Source organism: Anomaloglossus baeobatrachus, chromosome 8 (genome assembly GCF_048569485.1).
Source record: "Anomaloglossus baeobatrachus isolate aAnoBae1 chromosome 8, aAnoBae1.hap1, whole genome shotgun sequence".
Taxonomy (NCBI): domain Eukaryota; kingdom Metazoa; phylum Chordata; class Amphibia; order Anura; family Aromobatidae; genus Anomaloglossus; species Anomaloglossus baeobatrachus.
In genome coordinates, this window is record NC_134360.1 from 15,292,490 (window position 1) to 15,315,563 (window position 23,074).

The following is a 23,074-nucleotide window of genomic DNA, read 5'->3' on the forward strand; positions in this document are numbered from 1 at the left end:
TTGTTCTGGACACATCTTCACATGACGTTTCTCGTGCTGAACAGCAATGAAGATGAATGAGTTAAGTTCCCGGAACGCTGCACCGCTGCACTGATCACATTCACTTTTCCCGCAGTGCAAATGTTCGGATCTGTCGCCCGCTGTAACCGTTATAACACGTTGTCACATTTGCATTGAGTTGTACAAGTGCAGAAGTTATAGATACGGAGAAGCCGTCTTCCGAGCTGTTTTCCATGTTTCCACTTTGCTACAACTGGGTTATGTTACGATGCAAATCACAATGCGGCTTTCTGTTGTTTTCCTCCTCGGACAAGCTTCATCTGCCCGACTCCCCCGCAGCACCTACAAGTATTATTGTAGCCATATGAACATACGGGGAGCAAAAGCTGAAGTGAGATGTAATCTGCTAAAAGCAAAATCAAAGTCCAGAAATGATTTCCAGATTTGTCAGACACGTTTCTATCACATTTATCATTAATTCACCTTTATTTTTCGGCATAGACCCCACAAAGCAGGAGGAGTGCGCTGCCCCACTGTGGACACCAACCTCCGAAGTCAGTGCAAACATATCTAAAGTTTAAAGCAATTTATATACAGTACAGACCAAAAGTTTGGACACACCTTCTCATTCAAAGAGTTTTCTTTATTTTCAGGACTCTGAAAATTGTAGATTCACATTGAAGGCAGCAAAACTATGAATTATCACATGTGGAATGAAATACTTAACAAAAAAGTGTGAAACAACTGAAAATATGTCTTATATTCTAGGTTCTTCACAGTCGCCACCTTTTGCTTTCATTACTGCTTTGCACGCTCTTGGCATTCTCTTGATGAGCTTCAAGAGGTAGTCACCGGAAATGGTTTTCCAGCAGTCTTGAAGGAGTTCCCAGAGATGCATAGCACTTGTTGGCCCTTTTGCCTTCACTCTGCGGTCCAGCTCACCCCAAACCATCTCGATTGGGTTCAGGTCTGGTGACTGTGGAGACCAGGTCATCTGGCGTAGCATCCCATCCCTCTCCTTCTTAGTCAAATAGCCCTTACCCAGCCTGGAGGTGTGTTTGGGGTCATTGTCCTGTTGAAAAATAAATGATGGTCCAACTAAACGCAAACCGGACAAAATAGCACGCCGCTGCAAGATGCTGTGGTAGCCATGCTGGTTCTGTATGCCTTCAATTTTGAATAAATCCCCAACAGTGTCACCAGCAAAGCCCCCCCACACCATCACACCTCCTCCTCCATGCTTCACGGTGGGAACCAGCCATGTAGAGTCCAGCCGTTCACCTTTTTTTACAAAGACACGGTGGTTGGATCCAAAGATCTCAAATTTGGACTCATCAGACCAAAGCACAGATTTCCACTGGTCTAATGTCCATTCCTTGTGTTCTTTAGCCCAAACAAGTCTCTTCTGCTTGTTGCCTGTCCTTAGCAGTGGTTTCCTAGCAGCTATTTTACCATGAAGGCTGCTGCACAAAGTCTCCTCTTAACAGTTGCTCTAGAGATGAGAAGGTGTGTCCAAACTTTTGGTCTGTACTGTACATCATCACAAGAAGTGAGATTTTGATTTTGGGTGAAAATTATGTAAAACGTTTACACTAAAGTGACATTTTATCCTGAAAAGGGGATTTAAGTAGACCCATAGAATGGGGATTTACTCATTTAATGAAACAAAAGCCAACACCAGTGGTGGGTATAAGACCCCTCCAAAAATGTCATTGTCTCTATAACTCATCATGTGGCCTTGAGCATCAATTCCAGCTGACAACGCCGCCTCCTGCTGGTCACAAGTGGAGATATTGTCAGCGGAGGTCAGCATCCCACTCTTCCTGAAGGGTGACTCTTAGGTCATTGAGGTTTTGGGGTACAGAATTATGGACTTTACACAGTGACTCAGCTGATCCCATAGGTTTTCTATGGGATTCAGGTCTGGAGAAAGTGATGGCCGCTAAATTTGAGGTGCGCCAGTCTCCAGCAGCCGGTCACTAATGATCCGATCTTGATGAGCCGCAGCATTGTTGTCCATGAAGATGAAATTAGGCCCATGTTGTTCATGCAGAGGTACAATGAGTGGATTAATGCTGTTATTTTGGTAGTAGGAAAAGTCACTGTACACAGTGTATGGTCGTTCTGTAGTGACTAGACACACGGCCCACACTGTAACATCACAACCACCAAAGGCTCATCTGGTAACATCGTTGGCGGCAATCATTTCTGCTCAGTGGGATACAATTTTCATCAGTGAACAGAACTGAGGCCACTGGTCTCTCGTCCAGCGTAAAGGACTCCTATGCCTTGTGGTGCAGTCAGGTACGTCGATGACGCCTGTGCCTGGAGGTGCTGTCAGGTACCTTGTAAGTCATCTAGCATGCAGACCATTCTGATGTAAACGGTTTTGAATGGTCTGACGTAACACTTGGGGGCCTCCCACCACTCTTAAATTCGCCTGTAGTTCTGTGGCATTCATCATCCCATTGTTCACAATGAAGAGGTCATCAATACCGGATGTGTCCACTTCTATGCCTCTCTGTGACTCTTCCAATCTCTCTGTATCTCTGTACAACCTGCTGGTGACACTTTGTGACACTCTAAGCTCAGTGTCCACTTCTCTGCCTTTCTGTGACTCCTCCAGTCTCTCTGTATCTCTGTACAACCTGCTGGTGACACTTTGTGACACTCTAAGCTCAGTGTCCACTTCTCTGCCTTTATGTGACTCCTCCAGTCTCTCTGTATCTCTGTACAACCTGCTGGTGACACTTTGTGACACTCTAAGCTCAGTGTCCACTTCTCTGCCTTTATGTGACTCCTCCAGTCTCTCTGTATCTCTGTACAACCTGCTGGTGATACTTTGTTACGCTCTAAGCTCAGTGTCCACTTCTCTGCCTTTCTGTGACTCTTCCAGTCTCTCTGTATCTCTGTACAACCTGCTGGTGATACTTTGTGACGCTCTAAGCTCAGTGTCCACTTCTCTGCCTTACTGTGACTCTTCCAGTCTCTCTGTATCTCTATACAACTTGCTGGTGACACTCTATGACATTATAAGCTCAGTGGCCACTTCTCTGCCTTTCTGTGACTCTTCCAGTCTCTCTGTATCTCTGTACAACTTGCTGGTGACACTCTATGACATTATAAGCTCAGTGGCCACTTCTCTGCCTTTCTGTGAATCTTCCAGTCTCTTGGTGTCTCTCTACAGCCTGCTGGTGATACTATATGACGCTCTAAGCTCAGTGTCCACTTCTCTGCCTTTCTGTGACTCTTCCAGTCTCTCTGTATCTCTATACAACTTGCTGGTGACACTCTATGACATTATAAGCTCAGTGGCCACTTCTCTGCCTTTCTGTGACTCTTCCAGTCTCTTGGTGTCTCTCTACAGCCTACTGGTGATACTGTGTGACGCTCTAAGCTCAGTGTCCACTTCTCTGCCTTTCTGTGACTCTTCCAGTCTCTCTGTATCTCTGTACAACCTGTTGGTGACACTCTAAGGCGGGCTTTGCACGCTGCGACATCGGTAACAATGTGTTACCGATGCTGCAGCGATAGTCCCGCCCCCGTCGCACGTGCAATATCTAGTGAAAGCTGCCGTAGCGATTATTATCGCTACGGCAGTTTCACACGCACATACCTGCCGTGCGACGTCCCTCTGGCCGGCGACCCGCCTCCTTCCTAAGGGGGCGGGTCGTGCGGCGTCACAGCGACGTCACACGGCAGGCGGCCAATTGAAGTGGAGGGGCGGAGATGAGCAGGATGTAAACATCCCGCCCACCTCCGTCCTTCTCATTGCAGCCGGGAGGCAGGTAAGGTGATGTTCCTCGCTCCTGCGGCTTTACACACAGCGATGTGCGCTGCCGCAGGAGCGAGGAACAACATCGCACCTGTCGCTGCACCGGCATTATGGAAATGTCGGAGGCTGCAGCGATGATACGATAACGACGCTTTTGCGCTCGTTCATCGTATCAAAAAGGATTTACACGTTGCGATATCGACTGCGACGCCGGATGTGCGTCACTTTCGATTTGACCCCCATCGACATCGCACGTGCAATGTCACAACGTGCAAAGCCGCCCTAAGCGTTATCTGAGAACCGCGCCTCACAATGGTGCTGATCAATTGTTAGATGTCGTCTTGGTCTCATGATGTCAGGATGTGAACAGCATTATGAGGAGGACGGTTTAATACCAATTCTTACTGAACCCCAAAATGTATTGGGCGATTCATGGATCAAACACCTGTTGTGAATTTTGCCATTAAACTCTTTGTTAGAGAACAAGTTGTGCTAAAAGTCCTGAAACATTGAACAGATGGACATGAACATTAAAAAAAGATTAGAGGAGGTCACATTAAGGTCACCTGAAAAGGTCAGAGGGCATTTTAGGAGCATCCTGAAATCTCACCCCCTAATGTTTTGTGAGCAGAGTATGTGTGTATACTGTATGTAGCAAAAACGCAAAGTGTGAACAAACCCAAAGACTACATCCAAATCCCAAGTGAGAAGTTACAATAATACTATGTATCGGTGCTATATAATATAACTACAAGGTAACACATAACTAAGAATATTCTGGCCAATATTCTGGAACATAGGACAGAATAATATCGCTCTATTGCTAATATTTTATAGATTTTTCAGGGCTTCTACTCTATAAGTAAAAAGTGAGTATGCTGTACACAAAACTTCCTGGACATAGTGTTACTATATCTTAAAGGGACATGTCTCCACTCTTTTTCATATTTGCAATACTGAAACAACTCTGAAAATGTTGCATTGCTCCGTTCCTCTTCTATTCCTCCGGGAAATTCTAGATTGACAGCTGGGCGTTACCAGTTGGAGGCGTGTCCCTGCAAACTCTGACACTGTCCAATCAGTGCTTCTAGATTCCAGGACACGCCCCTCCGAGAAGCAGAACGGAAACACCCAGTTGTCAAGTTGTTCTTCTGTTTCCAGGAGGAATAACAGAGGAACGCCACAAGAATTATTTCATGGAGACTCTGTTTACTAATAAATACAAGTCAATTGCATTTGGAACATTTGTTTATAGAGAAAAATCTCTTACCCCTTTAAAGTTCCAGCCTTTTGAAGAAGAAAACAAGGAGAAAGAATTTGTCGGCTGCCATGTTGTTCTGCAAAGGGAAAAAAGAAATAGGAAAAAGTATTTTTTAGTATTTACCAAGCAAGAAAACTCAGAGTCACTGATCTAGGACAAACCTGGACTCTGCCATCACAATCCGAAAATGTAACGATTTCCTGACACTTTATATATTTGTATCATTTCCCTCAGTGTTTTGTAAACATTTGCAGAAAACGAAGCGCCCGATAATTGGATTATACTGACCCCAAAACCCGGAAGCGACGGCTCCGATAAACTGTAATGGAAACTGAGGATGTGGATGAGTCCGGAGAAGAGGACGCTTCACGTAAGAAGATAAACAAGCGACTGTCAGCGCCTCGAGGCTCATTTACTGGTTACTTAGAGCATCGCAGGAGCCTTTATCCTCAGTCAGCCAGAAAATGAAAAACCCATGGGTCCCCTCATATTTTTTTTTGTCTTTTTTTTTTTACTTATAGTATATAGTAACTTTTTTTTTACAAAATCCTTCATAAAATAGACTTTAAAAATGTTGCAAAAAAATAAACAAAAAAGGCAAAAATGCATTAATAAATTGGGCTTTAAGACTTTTTTTGTTTTTGAAACTTTTTGAATTATTATTTGGGTTTGTTTATATTTATTTTGTGTATTTTTTTGTTTTTATGTATTATTTATTTATTTTTTTAAACTTTCATATTCAGTACAGCACCATGGAATTAATGGTGTTCTATTAATAATACTAATAATAATAATTCAAAACGTTTTTAAAAAAAAGTCTTACAGCCTAATTCATTAATGCATTTTTGCCTTTTTTGTTTATTTTTTGCGATTTTTTTGTTTTTGAAACTTTTTGAATTATTATTATTATTATTATTAATAATAATAATAATAAAGTCACATAAAATAAAACAGGCAAAAATGCATTAATGAATTGGGCCATAAGACTTTTTTTCTTGGTTTTTGAAACGTTTTGAATTATTATTATTATTATTATTATTATTATTAATAATAATAATAGTAATAATAATAATAATAAAGTCACATAAAATAAAACAGGCAAAAATGCATTAATGAATTGGGCCGTAAGACTTTTTTTGTTTGTTTTTGAAACTTTTAGAATTATTATTTTTAGTATTATTATTATTATTATTAAAGTCACAAAAAATAAACAAAAAAGGCAAAAAATAATTAATGAATTGGGCCGTAAGACTTTTTTTGTTTTAGAAATGTTTTGAATTATTATTATTATTAATCATAACAATATTAATAATTATTATTAATATTTATTATTATTATTACTGTTATTATTATTATTTATAGAGCACCATTAATTCCATGGTGCTTTTCTGAATATGGAGGTTTAAAAAAATAAATAAATAATACATAAAAACAAAAAAATACACAAAAATAAATATAAACAAACACAAATAATAATAATAATTATAATTAAAAGCACAAATCTGCAGCACCTTTAGTGATAAGGAGGCGCCAAAAAGTCTCCATTTCACTCAGAAAAGTAATTTAAAAAGGAAGGTTATGGTAAAAAAAAAAAAAAGAGTTAAGCAGTGTGCAAAGGGCCCGATTCATCAAAACTTTTGTTATACTGGTGTAAAAAGCTTTCAAAATTCACAAAATTTTGGCGCAACTAGCGGCTGCAATAAAATGCGACTTTTGGCTTTTTCACGCGTTTTGCCCAGCTCCGACAAATAGTTTTGAAAAGTCAAAATTTTGGTCCAAGTGGCAGCTACACTAAAATCATGTGACTTTTGGCGGTCTCACGCGTTTCGCCTAGCTCCGACAAAATGGGCAGAGCTACGATAGGGTTGTGGCGACCTTCGCTCATCAAATTCATGATGAGCGGCGTCGTTCGTTAGGCCAGAAATCTTACTCCAGCAGAGACTGGAGTAAGATTAGTGATGAGGCGCACACAGGGGAGCATGCTGATTCTCCGACGGCCATGATTTATGCCCCCTTGTGAACAACGCTGGTCTTAATTAATCCGGCCCTATGTTTTTTAAGGGGTTCAGGAAACATTCATTTTTGGGGGAGTTTTTTTGAGTTTTTCTTTTTCAGAAGGATATTTTTTTGCAGCCTTTAGATTGGACAGTGCCTAATTTAAAGATCCTCCTCTTCAAAGAAGTGAGGAGCACTTTTTTTTGTTAAATGACAGGAAGAAGAAAAACGCTTAAAAAAAACTATCAGCATTAACATTGAAGTGAACAGGAAGAGTCTTCAAGTTTGGGGGGGTGGGGGGGTGGGGGGGTTTGGGCTATGTGCGCACGTTGAGTATTTGGTTGCAGAAATTTCTGCGTCTCTTGGCAGGAAAGCGTTTTTTTTATACGTTTTTTTACCCTTTTTTTAGATGCATTTTTCATTGCTTTCAATTATGAAAAATGCATAAAGAATTGACACGCTGCAGATTATTTTCTGCACCAAATCTGCAAGAGAAAAAACCTCAACGTGTGCACGAGACTTCCGGATTCTCATTTGCTTTGCTGGCATAAGGTCTTGTGCACACACTACTTTTTTGTGCATTTTTTGGTGCAGTTTGTTGCCCAAACCTGTATGTCTTATCTTATAGCAGCAAAGTCAATGAGAATTCTGTAGTGCTGTGCGCACGTTGCTTTTTTTTTCTTGCAGATTTTGGTGCAGAAAATAGAAGCAGTGTGTCAATCGTGGCGGCACGGTGGCTCAGTGGTTAGCACTGCAGTCTTGTAGTGGTTCAGTGGTTAGCACTGCAGTCTTGTAGTGGTTCAGTGGTTAGCACTGCAGTCTTGTGGTGGCTCAGTGGTTAGCACTGCAGTCTTGTAGTGGCTCAGTGGTTAGCACTTCAGTCTTGTAGTGGCTCAGTGGTTAGCACTGCAGTCTTGCAGCGCTGGGGTCCTGGGTTCGAATCCCACCAAGGACACCATCTGCAAGGAGTTTGTATGTTCTCCCCGTGTTTGCGTGGGTTTCCTCCGGGTTCTCCGGTTTCCTCCCACACTCCAAAGACATACAGATAGGGATGTAAAGCGCTGTGGAATTAATAGCGCTATATAAATAAATAAAATTATAATAATTATTATAATTGTTGATGCATTTTTTCCTGCGTTTTTTAACCATTGATTTCACTAAAAAACGCATGGCACAAAAGGGTGTTTTTTGGTGCGTTTTCTGCCTCAAGGTGCAGTTTTTGGTGCAGAAAATTTCTGCAACAAAAAACTCATCATCCGCACATACCTTAAGGATTTGCATACAGTTTTCTGACAAATCTGCACTCAAAAATGCATAAAAAAAGTAATAAGGATGCACAAAAAAATGCAATTTTTGCAACATTTGTTGGATTGCATCCAACCCCCCCTAAAAAAATCCTCAAAAACTCATTCATTTTTGTGGCATATTTTGGAATGCATACACTCACAAAAAAATCCTAAAAACTCATTATGCCCAGAGCCTTAAATAGAGAAATAAAGAAAAGAATAAAAGTTTATGTGCGCGGACAGCGTAACCTCACGTCTAAATAAAGTTTGTAAACTTGCTGAGACTAAAGCTTTTGGGACTCCAATTGTCAGGGGGATTTGGAGGGATCTCCGTGCCCTGGTTCTCAATCAGCTGGAAAAAAAATATAAAAACCTCATCACCAGTATATAGGTAAGGAAGCTGCTGACGTGATTAATGCCGCCTGACCCTGCTCAGTGACATAGAGAAGATTCCAGCCCTCGGTGAGTGAGAATATGATGTCAATGGCGCGCTGCGGTGAAATCCGCCACTTCCCAGAGAAGGAGCCTCCATCAGATCAGGCAGGCGAGATTAATGAGACCACCTGGATCGTCACTGACCGAAGCCAGATGTTTAGATCTTGGACCGTATCCTGGTGTCTGTGTGTTTATTCTTTTATTTCATATTCATTAAACGTCTCTGAGGCTTGAAAATGAGACTGAACTTGTAAAAAGGAGTTTATGGGTTTTTCAGCTGGACCTAAAAAGGAGAATGACACCAGAAGAAGTCTTGTGACCATATTACGAGAGGGCACGGACCGGTCTATGGCCATTCATGCAGCTGAGCGGTTTTGCTACTTTTTGGCATTTATTCAAAATAACATAAAAAATGTTGAAAAAAAAACCCAAAAACATTTCTTTCTTGAAACAATGTGGCTTTCCATAAATGCAATAACGAATCAAACAAGAATATGAAAAATAATCTGGTTTTAATAAAAAAAAATGGAAAATTTTCATCCAAAATGTCATTCGTATGTTCGCAATAAAGTAGAAGGTGGTTCCTCTGCGCTGCCCGCGTAACCAAACGATGAATCGATGTCATGGGGTATGTACATAGGGAGCAGGGGATGGAGCCCTGCGCTGTCCCTTATCTCGGAGGTATGCTTGATGGTAGACAGGTTTGAGCCCCCAGCGTGACCCTGTCTCCTGTCCGAGCCCTGATACTACTCCTCCCCACCCTGGGAGCGGGCTGGAAATCCAGTAACCAAAAGCCTACAAATTGACACAAACAAGGATAAATGAAAACTCGTGCACACTGCACTCAAACACAAAGGAGGGACAATATATGACTGGGAAGTAACGTAAAAGGGGTAAGAAATAAATGCACACCTGGAGAACTCACACACCACGCGAAACCGCAATGTCATGGTCCAGGTCGGCTTTTCCCTGCTGTGGTTACTTCCAGCTCCGGCATGGTCATGTCAGGGGTATCTTCCCTTGCCTCGTTCTGGATCCCGGGATGCTATATCTGGGTGCTGTCTGATATTCAGCGCTAGTGATATTTCTGCCTTGCAGCTTGTATACTGGCTCTGGTGAGTGTTCCCAATCTGTCCTGCCTCTCTGCTACTGTGTCCTGACTTGTACCCTCCCTCGTTCGTCTGCCCGTCTCGGTCCCTACTACCCGTTCCGGTCTGCTGTTTTCCCCTGGCCTAACCTGTTTGTCCTCCTCCCTTAACTGTATTTGGACTTCCCGGCCGCTGACCTGTATCCTCGCTCCTGACTCCGGCATTCGTCTCTCCTCTTTGGTTTGAACGTTACTCTTTGACTTCTGACTCTTTGCTAGCTCCTGACCACGATTTGTCTCTCCCCTTTGGTTTGTATGTTACTCTTTGGCTTCTGACTCTTTGCTAGCTTCTGACCATGATTTGTCTCTCCCCGGGCTTCTGTCTTGGACCTCTTGCTGCTGACTCGGATTACTGACTTCTCTGCTGACCTCTAGTGGTTGCTTCCTAAACTGAACTCTGAAGCTACAATACCTGTGGCTTCAGTAACTTCAGTAGTGCAGCGTGACACGCAAATTGTAGATCACCATAAAACAGGAAAACTACTGGACCCGAGGAAGCAGAAGCTATATCCGGCACTCAGCCTCAGAATCCAGAACCTGCTGAAGTGGAGAGCAGTGGAGCCAGACCCAGCCAATGCCCATTACAGGCTGTGCAACTAAGGAATCCCAGCCTGTCAGTCAGACTCTGCAGTGTGAAGAGAGTCCGATGACGCCATGACACCCAGTGAGTGCAACGCTGAATGCCGCATGACAGTCGGATAAAATTTAACAGGTTTATTTATCAGTAGTACAGATTGGTTGATGTTCCTAGTTTTTTCAAAAGCCCTTTATTTAAGTTTTTCAGGGTATTTTTGAGTTATAAATCTGTTTTGGAGAATATCTAATGGAGCCAAAAAAATAAAATGGGAGTCTAAAGTACAGTTTTTTAAAACCCTTTTAAATTGGTTATTTTCTAACAATTTAGTGTAATGACCCCTGTTAAAATGAATGCAGCTATTGGCGCCTACATTCTTAAAAAAAGTTTCGTACATGTCATTATTATGCACAAAAATGGTGATCTGGATCCATAGAGGGGGCAAAAGAAAGACCCCAATTATTGGAGTTGAGGTGCTGATTAAAATTTTGTATGTTACCGTATTTTTTGGTTTATAGGACGCAGCGGATCATAAAACGCACCCCAAAGTTCGTCTTACAATCTGGTGGTGTCTTACCGAGAGCCGGCGGCAGCAGTTTTGGAGCAGGGTTACAGGACACAGGGGCAGTGGTGGAATAAGGCGATGCTGCGCCTCTGTGCTGGGGCTGCGGGTGATGTGCTGGAGCTGTGGACCGATGGCACTGTGCTGTACTGGCATTGGAGGTTAACTCCGGCACACTACCAATTTCCCATAAGCCAAAAAATGAAGAATACAGTGGTACCACTTTAATACCACTGTATTCTTCATTTTTTGGCTTATGGGAAATTGGTAGTGTGCCGGAGTTAACCTCCAATGACAGTCTATTTTCCTCCTGAGCACCTACAAGAGGTGAAGCGAGGTCTTCATTACTTCATTACTGTGCTGTGCTGGAGCTGTGGACCGAGGGCACTGTGCTGTGCTGGAGCTGTGGACCGAGGGCACTGTGCTGTGCTGGAGCTGTGGACCGAGGGCACTGTGCTGTGCTGGGACTGCGGACCGAGGGCACTGTGCTGTGCTGGGACTGCGGACCGAGGGCACTGTGCTGTGCTGGGGCTGCGGACCGAGGGCACTGTGCTGTGCTGGGACTGCGGACCGAGGGCACTGTACTGTGCTGGGACTGCGGACCGAGGGCACTGTGCTGTGCTGGAGCTGTGGACCGAGGGCACTGTGCTGTGCTGGAGCTGTGGACCGAGGGCACTGTGCTGTGCTGGGACTGCGGACCGAGGGCACTGTGCTGTGCTGGGGCTGCGGACCGAGGGCACTGTGCTGTGCTGGGGCTTGCGGACCGAGGGCACTGTGCTGTGCTGGAGCTGTGGACCGAGGGCACTGTGCTGTGCTGGGGCTGCGGACCGAGGGCACTGTGCTGTGCTGGGGCTGCGGACCGAGGGCACTGTGCTGTGCTGTGACTGCGGACCAAGGGCACTGTGCTGTGCTGGGGCTGCGGACCGAGGGCACTGTGCTGTGCTGGGGCTGCGGACCGAGGGCACTGTGCTGTGCCGGGACTGCGGACCAAGGGCACTGTGCTGTGCTGTGACTGGGGCACGGCAACGGACCGAGGGCACTGTGCTGTGCTGGGGCTGTGGACCGAGGGCACTGTGCTGTGCTGGGGCTGGGGACCGAGGGCACTGTGCTGTGCCGGGACTGCGGACCAAGGGCACTGTGCTGTGCTGTGACTGGGGCACGGCAACGGACCGAGGGCACTGTGCTGTGCTGGGGCTGTGGACCGAGGGAACTGTGCTGTACTGGGGCTGCGGACCGAGGGCACTATGCTGTGCTGGGGCTGCGGACCAAGGGCACTGTGCTGTGCTGGGGCTGTGGACCGAGGGCACTGTGCTGTGCTAGGGCTGCAGACCGAGGGCACTGTGCTGTGCTGGGGCTGCGGACCGAGGGCACTGTGCTGTGCTGGGGCAAGGAAAATAAGCATCCTGCTCAACTATTTTAAGTGTCCCAGTTCCTCCTGCAGATGGCATCTTACCACCTCATGACATTAAGGAATCTAGTTGGCCCGTCTTGTGACAGCGCAGTTGGGGGGGTCTTATTCTATAGTTTGCTCTGGGGCGCTGGTTCTTCTAGTTTTGCCCCAGTCTCTGTTAAACATAGAGAAGAGCTTTTGGTTCAGGGCAGGTAAAGCATTAATAATAATAATAATAATAATAATATTTAAGACAATAATATGGGCAATGCACCTTGGAAAGAGAGTGAAAGACAATTCCAGCACATAAAGTGCTGACAGAACGCTGATGAATGGAACGAAGGGTTTAAAGAGCATGAGAATGTATAGAATGTAAATGCTTCTAAATAAAGCCTCTTATTCAGCGATCCCACAATCTGTAAGTGCTGCCATATGTTGTGAGACGCGTCCCCTAACGTGGGATCTGTCCGCTAAATCAGCATGAACCAGACTTCATCTGCGGCCACGGCCACATGTCTGGAGCAGCGCCTCAGCTTTCAAAGAAGAAAAAAACTTTTGAAGTTCAAAGCCGCGTTCATCTGCAGAATGGCGGGGTCTGTAATTAGGGGACACGTAACCTGCGCGCAGGGAAATCTGATCGGGGGGTCCCATAAATGGCAGCTTCTCCGCTCTATTCTGTCATCAGCGTGGCTGCTATAAAACGTATTGACAAGTCCTATAACATCGAGTCCTCTGCAGTAAATACATGAGGAGTAGGTGGCTGCGTCCTCTAAGGACATGGACAGGGCCGGTTTCTGTAGTTCACCATAAAAGAGGAATATGCGCGGGCGGCTGATTTAGGCTTCATTTGGGAAAACAACATCAAATTCAGAAATTTGGGCAATGTCCTTTATATAATGGCAATAACGAAAAAATAACTGCAGGAAGCACAGAGAACGGAGAGCAGAGGACGGGGGTAGAGGGGTCGTCTCTGATGAAGCCCCCTACAGACCACTGAGGAACATCTCGAAGAAGAGGTGAGCGACACCCGCGTCCTGTGTCTGCCACCTGAGACCACTGATGTGAGGGGGCTTCTCATCCATGGAGGGGTCACTCACAATATGTGGGGGCTTCTCATCCATGGAGGGGTCACTCACAATATGTGGGGGCTTCTCATCCATGGAGGGGCTCACTCACAATATGTGGGGGCTTCTCATCCATGGAGGGGCTCACTCACAATATGTGGGGGCTTCTCATCCATGGAGGGGCTCACTCACAATATGTGGGGGTTTCTCATCCACGGAGGGGCTCACTCACAATGTGTGGGGGCTTCACATCCATAGAGGGGGGCACTCACTATATGTGGGGGCTTCTCATCCATGGAGGGGCTCACTCACAATATGTGGGGGCTTCTCATCCATGGAGGGGCTCACTCACAATGTGTGGGGGCTTCACATCCATAGAGGGGGGCACTCAATGTGTGGGGGCTTCTCATCCATGGAGGGGGTCACTCACTATATGTGGGGGCTTCTCATCCACGGAGGGGCTCACTCACAATATGTGGGGGCTTCTCATCCATGGAGGGGTCACTCACAATATGTGGGGGCTTCTCATCCACGGAGGGGCTCACTCACAATATATGGGGGCTTCTCATCCATGGAGGGCTCACTCACAATATGTGGGGGCTTCTCATCCACGGAGGGGCTCACTCACAATATGTGGGGGCTTCTCATCCATGGAGGGGTCACTCACAATATGTGGGGGCTTCTCATCCATGGAGGGGTCACTCACAATATGTGGGGGCTTCTCATCCATGGAGGGGTCACTTACAATGTGTGGGGGATTCTCATCCATGGAGGGGGTCACTCACAATATGTGGGGGCTTCTCATCCACGGAGGGGCTCACTCACAATATGTGGGGGCTTCTCATCCACGGAGGGGCTCACTCACAATATGTGGGGGCTTCTCATCCACGGAGGGGCTCACTCACAATATGTGGGGGCTTCTCATCCATGGAGGGCGTCACTCACAATATGTGGGGGCTTCTCATCCACGGAGGGGCTCACTCACAATATGTGGGGGCTTCTCATCCACGGAGGGGCTCACTCACAATATGTGGGGGCTTCTCATCCACGGAGGGGCTCACTCACAATCTGTGGGGGCTTCATGGAGGGGCTCACTCACAATATGTGGGGGCTTCACATCCATAGAGGGGGGCACTCACAATATGTGGGGGCTTCATGGAGGGGCTCACTCACAATATGTGGGGGCTTCTCATCCATGGAGGGGGTCACTCACTATATGTGGGGGCTTCTCATCCATAGAGGGGGCTCACTTACAATGTGTGAAGGCTTGTTATCCATAGAGGGGCTCACATACAATGTGTGGGGGCTTCTCATCCATGGAGGGGGTCACTCACAATATTTGGACCACACTGTAGACGTTGAGTCTTTACATACACTTGACGTATTTGTCAACAAAAGTAATAAAAGTTTAAAAACTTCCGGAATGTTTATCATTCTACTTCAGTAACCATAGAAACATTTGATTAGGAGATGTAAAAACAATGAACTGACAAACTTTGTGAAAAAAAAATACATTTGTGTCAGTCTCAGAATTTTGGGCCACAATAGTCAAGGATGACAATGGCACAGCACGGGCACGTCAATGTGCATGAACGCCCAACACGGCGCAGGTGCCGAGCGCTGCTCCATGGCAGGACCGTCCCTCGCTTGTCCGTCTCGTTGGAATTCCATTTGGCAGATATATAAGAAATGTTGCAGGGACAAGTTCTCGAGCTATGCACGGTATGTCACTTCTACTGCTGCACCCTATAATAAGGCTGCTCTCACCTGTCACTCAGGTATCCCTCGTAAGACTCCATTCTGTGCACTATTGTGCTGCAGTCGTCCTGGGGGAGATCTCATGTGTAAAGGGGAGTTGGGAGAAATGAGCATTCGCCCCAATATTTATTTGAGGTGTACGGGCACCTTCAGCCTACTATATACTGGATTTGCAGTATATTACAAAAGTGAGTACACCCCTCACATTTTTGGAGCGTGGTTACCTCCTAACACTCACCTGAGGCTGATCCCTACACTCCCTAACATCTTTATTTGGGTCCTTTCCCCGTTGCTATCATATGCCTAAGCCCTGGCTTGCCCTGAACTCACCCTGGCTAGTGAGAAGGCCGGCAAGAACACTAGTCTCACTATTGCAATAATACAACACAAGGTAAGGGAGACAGACAAAGGGAAAATAGGCATAAAAAGAAAAATACTCCACAGCTGCAATAGTCATGACTCCTCAGCTTCTTCAAGAGACAGGCTCCTTCCAAATTGGACAGCAAAAGCATGAGATTCTATAACCAGCATCAGATGGTAAGACATGTGACATTTTATATTGAAGGGAAGCAAAAGGCGGTTTTCTCTGGGCTCTGGTCCTGCGGACTACTGGTGTGATCACTGGATCGGGTCCTGCAAAATGATTTGCACCATCTTTATCAGTAAACATGGCTGACCTTGAAGGGTCTTGATCCTCCCTGCAGTATAGCATACCCCCACTCTCGCCTATTTAGTCCCCGCACACGGCTAACGTCCACACTTCAATAAGCGATGTGAAATGCTCTGGATTCTACTTTGGGAACTGGATATGAGAGAGGTTTAGGGCAAAAGTCATCTCATATAAAACAGAAAACAGAGATGAAAGCCGAGCGCTGCGTGGACCGTCCGCTGCCGCGCACTACCACAAATAACCGTGTCTGTGCTGCCGCGAGGCTGCGCCGCCCCCGATTACACTCACATTCCCGGCTCAGACGCGTCACGCGCTTTCATTCGCTGCCAGGACTCCATTATCTGTTCTCAAGGTTTTATATTCAAATTCTGAAGATTTTTTCTTTTTTAGCGTCTGTGTGCCAAGTAAATACGAGCGTGGGCTTATTATATCCACTGTGAAATTTAGGAATGAAGAAAGAATTTAGTGGAACTGTCAGGTGAGTATAAAGGGGAGTAGCCGAAAGATGGTCCCCAATGCAAAAAAAAAAAAGAGACCCCCCCCCCGAGCCCACCATAGGTCATATATAATGCGGTGTCTTATCTGCAAGACGCTGCTGACTATACCCTGCTGACTATACCCTGCTGACTATACACTGCTGACTATACACTGCTGACTATACACTGCTGACTATACCCTGCTGACTATACGCTGCTGACTATACCCTGCTGACTATACCCTGCTGACTATACACTGCTGACTATACACTGCTGACTATACACTGCTGACTATACCCTGCTGACTATACCCTGCTGACTATACGCTGCTGACTATACCCTGCTGACTATACGCTGCTGACTATACCCTGCTGACTATACACTGCTGACTATACACTGCTGACTATACCCTGCTGACTATACCCTGCTGACTATACCCTGCTGACTATACCCTGCTGACTATACCCTGCTGACTATACACTGCTGACTATACACTGCTGACTATACCCTGCTGACTATACCCTGCTGACTATACACTGCTGACTATACCCTGCTGACTATACCCTGCTGACTATACCCTGCTGACTATACCCTGCTGACTATACCCTGCTGACTATACCCTGCTGACTATACGCTGCTGACTATACCCTGCTGACTATACACTGCTGACTATACACTGCTGACTATACCCTGCTGACTATACCCTGCTGACTATACCCTGCTGACTATACCCTGCTGACTATACACTGCTGACTATACACTGCTGACTATACCCTGCTGACTATACCCTGCTGACTATACACTGCTGACTATACCCTGCTGACTATACCCTGCTGACTATACCCTGCTGACTATACCCTGCTGACTATACCCTGCTGACTATACCCTGCTGACTATACCCTGCTGACTATACGCTGCTGACTATACACTGCTGACTATACACTGCTGACTATACCCTGCTGACTATACGCTGCTGACTATACCCTGCTGACTATACCCTGCTGACTATACCCTGCTGACTATACCCTGCTGACTATACCCTGCTGACTATACGCTGCTGACTATACACTGCTGACTATACACTGCTGACTATACCCTGCTGACTATACCCTGCTGACTATACGCTGCTGACTATACCCTGCTGACTATACCCTGCTGACTATACGCTGCTGACTATACACTGCTGACTATACACTGCTGACTATACCCTGCTGACTATACGCTGCTGACTATACCCTGCTGACTATACCCTGCTGACTATACCCTGCTGACTATACCCTGCTGACTATACCCTGCTGACTATACGCTGCTGACTATACACTGCTGACTATACACTGCTGACTATACACTGCTGACTATACACTGCTGACTATACCCTGCTGACTATACCCTGCTGACTATACCCTGCTGACTATACCCTGCTGACTATACCCTGCTGACTATACGCTGCTGACTATACACTGCTGACTATACACTGCTGACTATACCCTGCTGACTATACCCTGCTGACTATACCCTGCTGACTATATCCTGCTGACTATACCCTGCTGACTATACCCTGCTGACTATACGCTGCTGACTATACACTGCTAACTATACACTGCTGACTATACACTGCTAACTATACACTGCTGACTATACACTGCTGACTATACCCTGCTGACTATACACTGCTGACTATACGCTGCTGACTAAACACTGCTGACTATACCCTGCTGACTATACACTGCTGACTATACCCTGCTGACTATACACTGCTGACTATACACTGCTGACTATACACTGCTGACTATACACTGCTGACTATACCCTGCTGACTATACACTGCTGACTATACACTGCTGACTATACACTGCTGACTATACACTGCTGACTATACACTGCTGACTATACCCTGCTGACTATACCCTGCTGACTATACCCTGCTGACTATACCCTGCTGACTATACACTGCTGACTATACCCTGCTGACTATACCCTGCTGACTATACACTGCTGACTATACGCTGCTGACTATACCCTGCTGACTATACGCTGCTGACTATACCCTGCTGACTATACGCTGCTGACTATACCCTGCTGACTATACCCTGCTGACTATACCCTGCTGACTATACCCTGCTGACTATACCCTGCTGACTATACACTGCTGACTATACCCTGCTGACTATACCCTGCTGACTATACACTGCTGACTATACCCTGCTGACTATACGCTGCTGACTATACGCTGCTGACTATACCCTGCTGACTATACGCTGCTGACTATACCCTGCTGACTATACCCTGCTGACTATACCCTGCTGACTATACCCTGCTGACTATACCCTGCTGACTATACCCTGCTGACTATACACTGCTGACTATACCCTGCTGACTATACACTGCTGACTATACGCTGCTGACTAAACACTGCTGACTATACCCTGCTGACTATACACTGCTGACTATACGCTGCTACACTGCTGACTATACCCTGCTGACTATACCCTGCTGACTATACCCTGCTGACTATACACTGCTGACTATACACTGCTGACTATACACTGCTGACTATACACTGCTGACTATACCCTGCTGACTATACCCTGCTGACTATACCCTGCTGACTATACCCTGCTGACTATACCCTGCTGACTATACACTGCTGACTATACGCTGCTGACTATACCCTGCTGACTATACGCTGCTGACTATACCCTGCTGACTATACCCTGCTGACTATACCCTGCTGACTATACCCTGCTGACTATACCCTGCTGACTATACCCTGCTGACTATACGCTGCTGACTATACCCTGCTGACTATACCCTGCTGACTATACACTGCTGACTATACCCTGCTGACTATACCCTGCTGACTATACACTGCTGACTATACCCTGCTGACTATACACTGCTGACTATACACTGCTGACTATACCCTGCTGACTATACGCTGCTGACTATACACTGCTGACTATACCCTGCTGACTATACCCTGCTGACTATACCCTGCTGACTATATGCTCCTGACTATACACTGCTGACTATACCCTGCTGACTATACCCTGCTGACTATATGCTCCTGTCTATACACTGCTGACTATACGCTGCTGACTATACGCTGCTGACTATATGCTGCTGACTATACCCTGCTGACTATATGCTCCTGACTATACACTGCTGACTATACGCTGCTGACTATATGCTGCTGACTATACGCTGCTGACTATACCCTGCTGACTATACCCTGCTGACTATACCCTGCTGACTATACCCTGCTGACTATACCCTGCTGACTATACCCTGCTGACTATACCCTGCTGACTATACCCTGCTGACTATACCCTGCTGACTATACCCTGCTGACTATACACTGCTGACTATACACTGCTGACTATACCCTGCTGACTATACCCTGCTGACTATACCCTGCTGACTATACACTGCTGACTATACACTGCTGACTATACCCTGCTGACTATACCCTGCTGACTATACCCTGCTGACTATACCCTGCTGACTATATGCTCCTGTCTATACACTGCTGACTATACGCTGCTGACTATACGCTGCTGACTATATGCTCCTGACTATACACTGCTGACTATACCCTGCTGACTATATGCTCCTGTCTATACACTGCTGACTATACGCTGCTGACTATACGCTGCTGACTATATGCTGCTGACTATGCACTGCTGACTATACGCTGCTGACTATACCCTGCTGACTATATGCTCCTGACTATACACTGCTGACTATACGCTGCTGACTATATGCTGCTGACTATATGCTGCTGACTATGCACTGCTGACTATACGCTGCTGACTATACCCTGCTGACTATATGCTCCTGACTATACACTGCTGACTATACGCTGCTGACTATACGCTGCTGACTATATGCTCCTGACTATACACTGCTGACTATACGCTGCTGACTATACGCTGCTGACTATACCCTGCTGACTATACCCTGCTGACTATACGCTGCTGACTATACGCTGCTGACTACGTCCTGTTGACTACACGCTGCTGCTGACTATATGCTGCTGACTATACGCTGCTGACTATACGCTGCTGCTGACTATACGCTGCTGACTACGTCCTGTTGACTACACGCTGCTGCTGACTATATGCTGCTGACTATACGCTGCTGCTGACTATATGCTGCTGACTAGACGCTGCTGTTGACTATACGCTCCTGACTATGCCTTGCTGACTATACGCTGCTGCTGACTATATGCTGCTGACTATACGCTGCTGCTGACTATACGCTGCTGACTATACGCTGCTGACTATATGCTGCTGACTATATGCTGCTGACTATACGCTGCTGCTGACTATACGCTGCTGACTATACGCTGCTGACTATATGCTGCTGACTATATGCTGCTGACTATACGCTGCTGCTGACTATACGCTGCTGACTATACGCTGCTGCTGACTATATGCTGCTGACTATACGCTGCTGCTGACTATACGCTGCTGCTGACTATAAGCTGCTGCTGACTATACGCTGCTGACTACGTCCTGTTGACTACACGCTGGCCTCCTCTGTATACAGCCCGACACTACTGAGGCCAGTGATTGGCTGCAGACGTCCGTGCTGTGACATCATCAGTTAATATAAACTGAAGCACTAGGAAAGTGGCGCTGGAATCACCAGGAACAAGAAGAAGGCTGAGCATGAGGTCATTCAGAAAGTTACATATTATACATATATTGCTTCTTTGTCTTGGAAAACCCCTTTAATTTAAACCCAGAAAATCCCTTATAATAAACCATAATATTGAAAATAATAAGTGGATAAAAGTTATAATTTTTTTATTAGTTAAATCTTCCCTCTCTCCCATCCACAGGGGCCGGAGCCGCGGACTCGGGGGGGTCTTCCAGCACCGTCTATTATCAATGTCATAATATTTGAATATCGCAGCCTTGTTTGTGCGCAGTGTTTTGGGAGTTGGGCTCCTTCCCCGGCTGGATTCCTGTGGGAACGTTTCCTATAGATAAAGTCTTAATAAAGTCGTCTTCGCTCTTTGTGCGCGGAGAGATTGGCGCGGTCGTATTATCCGGCGCTGGCACGCGCTCGCCCCGTTATCAGAGGGGATCGGAGAAAAGAAAATGTTACATCATCTGCTTCATAACTTGTAATCACCATCTGGGACGCGGAAACAATGTAACATCCTGGATGCTTAATATCTGTTCAGACCTGGAAAAAGGAGATTCTTCTGGTGGATCTATTAACCCCAAAAAATAGAGTAACGGCAATATACAAGAGAGGTGAGTGCGGCTGCAGTACCAGTAACGGCCACCGCACAATGTGGGGCGCTGTGCTAGAACGCCGCATATCAGCTGAAAGCCAGACCCAGTGATCTGAAAATGATGACTTAAGGGTCAGTCATCAATATTATGTCCTAAGAAGGGAGGGACGGAAGGAAGAAGATGAAGGGAAAGGGAAGGATGGAAGGAAAGGATGGAAGGAAAGGACGAAGATGAAAGGACAGGATGGAAGGAAAGGATGAAAGGACAGGATGAAAGGAAAGGATGAAAGGAAAGGATGAAAGGAAAGGATGAAAGGAAAGGATGGAAGGAAAGGATGGAAGGAAAGAAAGAAAGGAAAGGAAGGAAGAAAGAAAGAAAGAAAGAAAGAAAGAAAGAAAGAAAGAAAGAAAGAAAGAAAGAAAGAAAGAAAGAAAGAAAGAAAGAAAGAAAGAGAAAGAAAGAAAGAAAGAGGGAAGGAAGGAAGGAAAGAAAGATAAAAGAAAGAAAGAAAAGGAAGGAAGGGAAGAAAGGAAGGAAGGGAGGAAGGAAGAAAGAAAGAAAGAAAGAAAGAAAGGGAATGAAGGAAGGAAAGGAAGGAAGGATGGAAAGGAAAGAAAGAAAGAAAGAAAAATTAAGAGAATGAAGGAAGGAAGAGAGGAAGGAAAGAAAGAAAGAAAGAAAGAAAGGGAATGAAGGAAGGAAAGGAAAGATAGAAAGAAAGAAAGAAATCGAATGAAGGAAGGAAGGAAAGAGAAAGAAAGAAAGGGAATGAAGGAAAGGAAAGAAGGAAGGGAAAGAAGGAAGGAGAGTGGGGAGATCTCACTGCTCGGTACAAGCTGCTGGATGGCGGACATTTAATATACTTGGATTCCTGAGCTTTCTCTCTTTTTTTACTCATTCTGATGCAGAAGTAAGTACTCCAGCCTCAACAGGTCTAATACGTCTATGTAATAATATCTGCCACTTGTAGACAGATCTGATTTAAGGAACAGCGTTTCTTGCAAAATGACAAGTGTTTATTTTTTTTCTCATTTATTTTTAGGTTTTCTGCCCCTAAAAGAACCGATGGGAAAAAGTCAAAACCAAATCGTGGCTGTCAGTAATGGTGAGCGCTCGCGGGGCAGGTGAGATGAGCGGCGCTATCTGCGGGCTGTGATCCCAATGAAGCAGAGACGATTCCTCTCGCTGCACATGAACTGTGACCAGAGCGGTGCAGATGGCGCCTCCAGAGCTGAAAACGGCGGAAACAGCCACAATCACAGAAAGGCGCTGAGAACGGCGCGACGACCACACAGAGGCAGCACTAAAATACAAGACGGATGACCACAGGAAGAGGGCACGCAGGGGCAGAATTATTATTTATATTATTTTTTTTTAGAATTGTTTTTTAGAATTTAATTATTCTCAGGGTCATTTTTTTAATTTTTCTGTC

The 23,074-nt window shown here is 45.7% G+C and overlaps 1 protein-coding gene across 1 annotated transcript in view; it reads right to left on the reverse strand.

Annotated features, from left to right (window-relative positions):
* Nucleotides 1-23,074, reverse strand: part of ARHGEF3 (Rho guanine nucleotide exchange factor 3) — a 354,608-nt gene that overhangs the window by 250,322 nt on the left and 81,212 nt on the right. Inside the window, exon 2 of the mRNA XM_075321321.1 lies at nt 5,046-5,112. Coding sequence (XP_075177436.1) covers nt 5,046-5,112 — 67 coding nt within the window. The remainder of the gene's footprint in view (nt 1-5,045; nt 5,113-23,074) is intronic.